Source organism: Mus pahari, chromosome 11 (assembly GCF_900095145.1).
Source record: "Mus pahari chromosome 11, PAHARI_EIJ_v1.1, whole genome shotgun sequence".
In the NCBI taxonomy this organism is placed as follows: Eukaryota; Metazoa; Chordata; class Mammalia; order Rodentia; family Muridae; genus Mus; species Mus pahari.
This window is the reverse complement of record NC_034600.1, coordinates 28,250,498-28,259,565: the sequence shown is the minus strand read 5'-3', so window position 1 is coordinate 28,259,565 and position 9,068 is coordinate 28,250,498. Positions and strand designations below refer to the sequence as shown.

Sequence of the window (9,068 nt, the reverse complement as noted above, 5' to 3'; positions counted from 1 at the left end):
AAAAAAAAAAAGAATGGGGTAAAAAACCTCCCTCAACTCCATAGATGTTTCTAAATGTTGCAGGCAGTGAGAACCCCTAGGCTAGTTTGAACATGCATACAACAGAAACTGGCTTCTCTCGTTTCTGACCTCCTTCAGGATGCTGCTTTTGTGAGCATCAGTGTAAGAGACATAAGAGTTGAACCTTATTTCAAAACTTCCCCAAACCAATGGGGAGTGAGCTGTATAGTGAGATGTAATTATTTTAGGGAACTGAAGAGAATGTTTATTTAGAATGACAACATACATAAAGAGGAACTTGTATTATGAACCAGTGCTTCTTTCTTTCAGGAGCATAGACTCATCAATGTTATCTGCATGTCTCCCCTCCTTCCGAGGACCAGGCCGTAATATACTTACTTGTCCAGAGTCAGGATCGAGTTTCACTTTCAAACTGGGATCTTCGCGCTGAAGGCGTTCCAAGGCATGATCCAAATCTGAGTGATTTAACAATACCTGTTATCTTCACTTCATTTCTAGGTAACGACAATAGGTTTCAAGTAGGGAGCATAGATCAACAAGCAGGTACACCGATTAAAAAAAGAACATTTCAAAGAGCCATGAATGCTCTGCAGAGGCTAAACCAAAGTAAGACAATTCCAAGGAGAGGTGCATGAAAGCAAGTGATGTGCAAACATCTGCACAATGAGCTGTGGACAGCCAGCCAGCAGCCAGTGAAGAGCAGCAGCAGCTGTGAAGGGAGATGCAAGGCGGGGAGAGCAAGGACTGTCTGGCAGGCCATGCTGAGAAGTTTGGCTTTACACCGGGAAGCCACTGAAGGGCTTTAGAGGGGCAGTAACCTAATCTAGGAGCTGACCAAAAAAAAATCATTATGCCTTCAGAAACACTGGCTACCATGAGGAGAATACCCTATGGCCAGTTCTCAACCACAGGAGAAATGAAGATGAATCACTTGTGTTTAATATGCGCCGTGGAGTAAGTTGATAATGACTTTAGCTGATAAGCGTGCCTGCCTTCTTTATAAAAGTTCCAGAGACTGAAAAGTACGGCTGAAGAAAAAGAGCTGAACTACAGATTAATGAGTTCACCTTTATCAACTATATTCATTCACTTGTTTCTCAGGTCTATAAACCAGGATTTCTAGAGCTGTGCTGTAACTAAGTGTTACTGGTCTGAATTAATAGGTGCTATAAATGCAAAATGCACAGTGGATTTCAAAGGCTTAATATGAATAAAAGAGTCCTCTACAGAGATTGTGTGTATGAGTACTTTGACTGCTTGTATGTATGTGCACCACTTGCATGCTGGTGTCCTTGGAGGCCAGGTGTCACATTCTCTGCAGACGGAGTGACAGATGGTTGCTAGTCACCATGACCCAGCACTGAGTGTGAGACCTCAACCAGACCTCTGCAAGAGCAGGGTGTCCTCCTCACTCCTGAGCCATCTCACCAGCTCTCATTAATACTTTTTAGCTTAAATGGCAATATAATATGACATCTATTATCTGAAATGCTTGAGATGAAAAACGTTCAAATTTCATGCATTTCAGATTTGGGATTTTGCTACATTTTTTAAAAAAAAACACGTGTTATGTATGAGAGCTGTGTGTGTATACATATATACTATGCATGACATAACTGGCTGGTACTGAGGGCACCAGAAGAGAGCATTAGACCTCTTGGAATCTGACTTACTGGCAGCTGTGAGCAGCTATGTGGGTGCTGGGAATCAAGCTCAGGGCCTCTGAGAGAACAAGTGCTCTTAACTGAGCCACAGCTCCAGCACCTGCTATGTTTGCCTTATACTAAATGCTGTTCCTTCAGCAACTGGACAGGAAAAAACCCAGTTTCTTTCATTACTTGCGGTCTTACATCTACACTTCAATTTCTTTCATGTGCTTTCTAGCTGAGTAGATGAACTACAGTCCCACCTGGCCAGATATTTCTCTCACTGCATCTTAGGATATGTGGAGAAGAGATAAAGGTTGCTCTTGATCACCCATAGTCTGTGCATCCAAGTTGTTTGTAGGTGGTGGTCATAAGTGAGAACTCACCAAGAGCCTCATAAATCACTGTCGCTTGAGCTTAGACCCAGAGTTTGTACAGCAGAAAAGTCCAGGGGAGCCATTGTAATGTAAGCGAGACAAGGCAAAAGATGAGCAAGCAAAACGCAAAATGGGCAAAACATCTTCAGGAAATCAGAACTGGTTCATATTGTAGATGCAAGAAAGTGAATTCGTTTAAAATCATGTCCTAACTAATCTGACACATTAGGAGGGTAGAGCAGGGCCAAATACTTGAAATTTCATTAAAATCATTACAAAGCTGGGCAGTGGTGGGACATGCTTTTAATCAAGGTGGAGGGGCATAGAAGTGCAGAGATGCAGAGGTGCATCTCTAAGGTCAAGGCCAGTCTGGTCTACAAAGTGAGTTCCAGGACAGCCAAGGCTACATAGAGAAATCCTGACTTGGAAAATCACAACCCAGCCGGGCGGTGGTGGCGCACGCCTTTAATCCCAGCATTTGGGAGGCAGAGGCAAGCGGATTTCTGAGTTCGAGGCCAGCCTGGACTACAGAGTGAGTTCCAGGACAGCCAGGGCTATACAGAGAAACCCTGTCTCGAAAAAAACCACAAAAAAAAAAAAAAAAAAAAAAAAAAAAAAAAAAAAAAAAAAAGAAAATCACAACCCAACAACAACAACAAAACAAACCCATCAAAGGGACTCAAGTAAAACCGAGACCAAGCACAAGAAATGCTGACCAGTAAACACAAGTAAAATGTAACTCTATCACGCACAAGTCTTCTGAGGACTCACTGAAACTACTTCCCGTACACAGGCTACGAACACCAACTGAAAAACCAGCCCTGCTGGTACCTGGCTGCTTAGCGACTGACGGGGGCTCTATGGTGCAGAAGAAGACAGGTTCTGGGACCTCCACCCCAGCCAACAGCAGACTCTCAGCTTCTCTCTTCTTTCCATGTTCCCTTTCTCCTCGTCCGGCTCTGCGAGCGGCAGCTAAGGCGCTGGACTTGGACGAGACTATGGTGTCTCCAGTGGCAGTCTGCAGGCAAACACGACAGCTTCCCGCCTAGCACTCATCTTCCACCGAAACCACAAGACAGAACGCTAGTGGAGCATGCTCTTCACTCCAACCTAAGAGAACTAGTTCTCAAGTCTCACAACTTTATATAAGGCTTATTCAACTTGTGTAAGAACTCTAAACTGTCATCGTAATATATTCTAACAAATAATGAAACATACCAAAATTATTAGCAAAAAAAAAAAATCTGCCTAAGAATATATCTCTCTGCCTAAAAATATATCTTTCTGAATTTCCCATTATAGCAAGGCAGGTTCGATAAAAGCTCACAAAGTGTTTTAATGCTCCCCCCATCCCCCATGGTAGAGGAGTTTGAGACCAGCCAGGGCCAGACAGTAAGTTCAAGGCAAGCCTGGAAAATGTAGTGACAGAGAAACAAAGAATCTCTCTTCCTGCCCTCTAGAGAGCATCTCTCCCTCCCTCTCCTCTCTCCTCTACTTTCTTCTCCTCTCCTCTCCTCTCCTCTCTTCTCCTTCCCTCCCCTCCTCCCTCCGCACTCCTCTCTCCTCCCCCCCTCTCTTACCACACACACACACACACACACACACACACACAAATACACAAACAGGCAAAGATTCCACGGGAATAAAATAAAATAAGAAACTGTAAATAAACTTTAGACTTTACTTAAGAGTTGAACTTTGCCTATAATCCATCCTGTCTGTGGGCTTCTGTAATCTATTTTTCTTTTTTTCTATTTTCTTCTAGTAAATGCATGACATTCAACTCTCTTGATAAATATGCCGTCATATTCATACAATAGACATCCAGATGGTCTGTGACTGTTGCTATTCTAAAGTATTTACAAATCACATTTACACGATATGCTGTGGAACCCATGCGGTCACTCACTTGTTTAAGCCCAACTGTCAAAGCAATGTTTCCAGCAGTCAGGGAAGGAATTTCTACATGTTGGTCAGCAAATGGCAAAAGCAGACGACTCATTCTTTCCCTATAAAACCCATGATCTCTATTAGTAAAGTCCTTTTAACTAAATGAGTGCAGTTTTAGAAAATAAACAAAACTTCTCCTTACGTGCAGTTTCTATTAATGTTGTGGACAGCCAGCTGAGGGGTCAGAGTTCCCGAGTAAATGCGCAGGAAAACCAGGGGTCCTCGCTGTTTATCATGTAGCACTTTAAACGCCAGTGCACACAAGTCACCCTTATACCACTGCCTGCAAAATAAAGGAGGCATTGGAGATCTTTTAGCAGAGTTATCCAGGCCCAGAATGTAACATTTTCTACAACCCTCTCTTCCATCACTGACTAAAATACCTAGTGGGGGTTTACCAATAAATATTTAAATTAAAAGAAGGGGTCTCTTTCAAGTACTATCATATTTGTAAACATCTTCATTGCACGAACTCTCTCCTTAAAGAAAAAGTGAATCTTCAAAGGTCATAAAACCAAGGAATCTCCTGAGGATAAGCATATTCTTTCCAACTGTTGCTTCAGCCTCTTTGTGTATGGCTGAATAATACCATTAATCTACAGCAGAAACTTGAACTTGTTTACTGAAACAGTATTCTTAAAGAAGCATGTTTTTAAAGTAGCACTCATTAAAAACTTGGAAAAGTTTGACTTTTCCTGAAATTGACAACTTCTGTCCATTGGGTGCATTTTCCTGAGGAAAGATGATACTGTCAACAGTCTCAAGGAAGTCCATGAGTCAAAGGGAGCGGAACCCACTTCTGGCTGTAGCCTTCCCACCTCATCCCAGCCCTTCCTAACGGTACTGATACGGAAGCTCCCTACAAGCTACTACTGCTCCTTACGCTTAACCAACATCATCAGCTCACTAGGTTTCGAGACCAGACTTCAGAGCCAGGACTCCGACCGCCTGTCTTTCACTGGTGTGAGGCTAAGTCACGTGGACTAGGCCACTTGGCATGAAGTTCATGCTCACTTCACATGCCTTTCTAATGCCGAGATGTGAGAAGTTATTACTGTCCTTATTAACACAACACCCACTTCTCGGCTATTCTGCTTACTACTGCTTCAGACATTAGAGATCTATTACAGAGACAGACAGCAGAAGACAGTAACCTCCTCTGTAGCCACAAAGTATTTTGACTACAGAAAAATCCTGAAGTCTAGATGAATAGAAATGTATCTGCTAAAAGAGTAACAAACATTTAAAAAAATAAAAGTAAAAAGCCAACTGAGATGGCAGAATCATATACACAGGAAAAACCACCTTCATAACTCTATCTAGAAGAGAACAAAAAAGTCTTCGCAAGTGAGAATGACTATGACCTTATATCATGTATAGAGACACGCTCCACCACTCTTTTAAATGGCCACTTTAAAGAACTTTCATGAAACAAGGCCCACTTGGTTTTCCAGCCGTATGAGTGTAATGCACGTGGTCACACACTTACAGAAAGTGGTCCTCGCGCTCCTCGGGTGACGGCAGGTAAGTGGTCACTGCATCCAGCAGGGGCTGCACGCCCTTGTTCTTCAAGGCACTCCCACACAGCACAGGCACTGCAGCCTGAGCCAGTGTTACTCTGTGTATTGCAGCCTGTAACTAAAAGCAAAGAGAGAGCGTGAACACGGATCTGTGCACAGTCCACTAGTCCCTGTCAGGGTCTCTCGAGTCCAAGGCTTTCCCTAAACACCCCTGCAAACCGCCGCACCACACCTCCATCACTCTCCGTGGGTTTACTTTTCCTACGTTAATCACTTCCCAGTATGCTGGAAGTCTGGTGTTGTATGCTGGTGAGGCCTCTGAAATACAGCAAAACTTCAGAAGGTAGAGAAGCTTTAGATATAATAGGTGCCTGACAATAGTGAAGAAGAGCTGTATTCACTGGGGCTGCGCTCTGCATTGTGACCAGCCGTGGTGCTCTGCAGAGGTCCCTGCCTGCTGCAAAGAGAGGCTTTGATGCACGATGGGAGCAACAGGTATCTGTGGGCACGAGGCTAAGTTTTAGAACACGTGCAGAAATTATGCTGGGGCAGTAATGTGGCAGCAGAGGGTTCTTTTCCTCTAAGTCATGACCACGCTAGCCTAGGGAGTGGCTAGGTTTCCAGTCCTGGGAATAAATCCCTCCTGCTGACACCCATTAAAGAGCCAGTGCTATGAGAAAGTGAACTGACCCTAACTCATGAAAGGAAAAATGATTCAACTTCTAACTTTGTAAACCATATCTGGAAGTAGCATGTCGCTGGCACTAAGTACTTACACAGGAGCAGTGACTTTCATTTTTAAGCCACCGTTTCAACAGTATAAAATGTTAACACACACACACCTTACACACTCTCCAAAGACAGAAAAACCAAACCATATTCACTTGAGTAAAATTTTGTATAGATAATTGAATAATACATTACCTTTTCAACTGGTACTAAATCAAAATTTTCACTAAATTCACCTAAAACCAAGCCAGCAAATTCATCATCTAAGTCTGCCACCTGTAAAGAAAGACAAACTTATATAACTTGTATTTAGTTTCATCCTTAGCTAACTTTTCATGTATGTACCAGTGAGACCTTTGAAGTCAGTTCCATAACCTCACACACACAAGCCAAACAGCTCTTTATAACTTTTGAAAAAACAGTTCTGTTTGTTTTGTTTCCCCAAAGAAAAAAACCTGGAAGTTAAAGGTGTGCTGTGATGTTCTTGAAGTCACAGAGAGTCAGAGCTGTACTCAACCCCATGTTACCAGAGAAAACGCCTAACACATCCACAGTGACAATCACACGGTGGACTGTTGGTCTGGGGATAAAGCAGGGGTCTTTTAGCGCATAGCATGTGTCATCGGGTACTCCTCTAGCATATGAATGCCTATGATGGCTACACTTCCCACAGTAGCCAGACTGAAGGCCCTAATCTACTTCCACAAAGTAAGGCTTCAGTTGCTGTTGCTGGCTTCAGTTTTTGCTTCTCATAACCATCTGCATAAATGAAACAGGTAATTCAGCTAACAACAAAGTAATAAAACAGGCTGGGCATAATGGCACACCCCTGCAATTCCAGCACTTAGAAGGCTGAGACTGGGGGACTGCACATTTCTAGGCAACCTGGGCTAGAAATCGAGACTCTACCTTAGACAAAAGATAAAAACAAATCATGATCATAATTCTAAAACAGTTTCAATTGTGGCTGACAGAGCAAAAGAGCAAAACATTCAAGCTCAGTGAGAAAACAAAACAGAAGACACAGTAGAAACACACCTAACCTGCCCAGAAAGCACAAAGTGAAATTTGAAGTTAAAGGTGGCTGTGTTCTCCTTGCCAATTTGTCTAATTCAGTTCTCTGTTGATGTTGGCTGTTTTTCACCCTGAAAATAAGATGCTGTACTTCTCCATAAACTTGATTGGTATAAGACAAAATTTGCGCAAGACCCCCAAACACCAGCTTTTATCTTCTCTGTTTCTCATACCCTGTCGCTGAAGAACAATCTGCTGGTCCTGGTCACTTTCTTAGGGCTGTACTGACAACTGACAGCCAATTGCAATCATTCTTTCAGAACATGCAGTTAGCAGCCCATAAGTATTAGCTATTACTATCATCATTACGCTTCACCTCTAAAGGAGTCCAGAGAGACAGAAAGCTAATTCCAGTTCACACTTAGGGTCTCAATTTAAGGAGCAATTTAACTGTGGTTAAAATTTACCATCATAGCCACTTTAAAGCAGTTTGCCATCATAATCATTTTTAGGTATAGCTTAGTAATATTAAGCTCATTTGTATTGTTGGCCAAGCTCCTAAACTTTTAAACTTGCAAACAACTCCCATCCTCCCACCCCAAGCCTCTGGTAAGCACCATTCTGTTTTCTGTCTCTGAGCGTCCTCTAATCGCTTCACAAAGCAGAGCCACACAGCATTGTCGCTGGTGTACTTCCCTGACACAGTGGCATCAGGTCACTAAGGCTGTACCCTATGTCAGAACTCCATCCCCTTTAGGACAGAGTAACACACATTTTGCTGATTCACTCGTCTGTTGATGGTCACTTGGGTTGTCTCTGCTTTTTGCCTTCTATGAATACTACTACTAGGAACAGGGGTGGTTTCAAGATACTGCTTCTAATTCTTTGGGGGTAGAACCCCAAATGGAATATCTGGAAGAGCCTCCATCCCATATGGTCCCCTTTCCTTTCCTTTTTTTCATCTTAAAGGATTTATATTTATTTTATGTGTTTGAGTATTTTGTGTGCATATGTGTACACATACCACATGTGTGCCTGGAGCCTGTGTAGATCAAAAAAATGTCAGATACCCTGGAACAGGAATAACTGACAGTTGTGGGTGCTGGGAACAGAACCTGGGTCCTCTGGTCTTAACTGTACCATCTCTCCAGCCCTTCTCACATGGTTTTCTATTGCAACTAATCACTGTATTCCCACCACAGTACACAAGGATTATATTTGTTCTATACCCACCAATACACACTTGTGGGTCTTTTCTCTTATTGTCACTAATGTATCTGAGGTGGTCTTTTTCTCTAAATTTTATTCATTATAATCATAACCTGTTATTACAACTGACACCTCAAACTTTCTCTATACACATCAAAGACGGTCACATTGTAGTAAAAGCCATATGTGCAAGCATGTTTTGGCTATCCATCTGGATTATAAGATCCTTCTTTATGCCTATTATTGTTCCGTATTAAAATTGTGTGTGTTTGTGTGTGTGTGTGTGTGTGTGTGTGTGTGCGTGCACACACAAAGGAACTAATTATGTGCCCAACTCATGATCAATGTCAATTCTACTCTTGCTCTTTCTATGCCTTATTAATCTCAAGAAGCCATCTAGCAGGGGGGCATGGTGGCATAAGCCTTTGAACCCAGTACTTGGGAGGCCGAAGCAGGTAGGTCTGTGAATTCTAGGCTGCCTGATCTACAAGGCAAGCCCCAGGCCAGCCAGGACTACACAGGAAAACTCTGTCTTAAAAAAAGAAAAGAAAAGAAAAGAAGGAAAAGAAGAGGGAAAGGGAGAGGGAGAGGAAGGGGGAGGG

The 9,068-nt window shown here is 42.7% G+C and overlaps 1 protein-coding gene across 1 annotated transcript in view; it reads right to left on the bottom strand.

Annotated features, from left to right (window-relative positions):
* Nucleotides 1–9,068, bottom strand: part of Gfm2 (G elongation factor mitochondrial 2) — a 36,909-nt gene that overhangs the window by 9,971 nt on the left and 17,870 nt on the right. Inside the window, exons 11-16 of the mRNA XM_021208189.1 lie at nt 6,439–6,519; nt 5,484–5,632; nt 4,137–4,277; nt 3,954–4,053; nt 2,876–3,062; nt 400–476 (exon numbers count right to left, since the gene is read on the bottom strand). Coding sequence (XP_021063848.1) covers nt 400–476; nt 2,876–3,062; nt 3,954–4,053; nt 4,137–4,277; nt 5,484–5,632; nt 6,439–6,519 — 735 coding nt within the window. The remainder of the gene's footprint in view (nt 1–399; nt 477–2,875; nt 3,063–3,953; nt 4,054–4,136; nt 4,278–5,483; nt 5,633–6,438; nt 6,520–9,068) is intronic.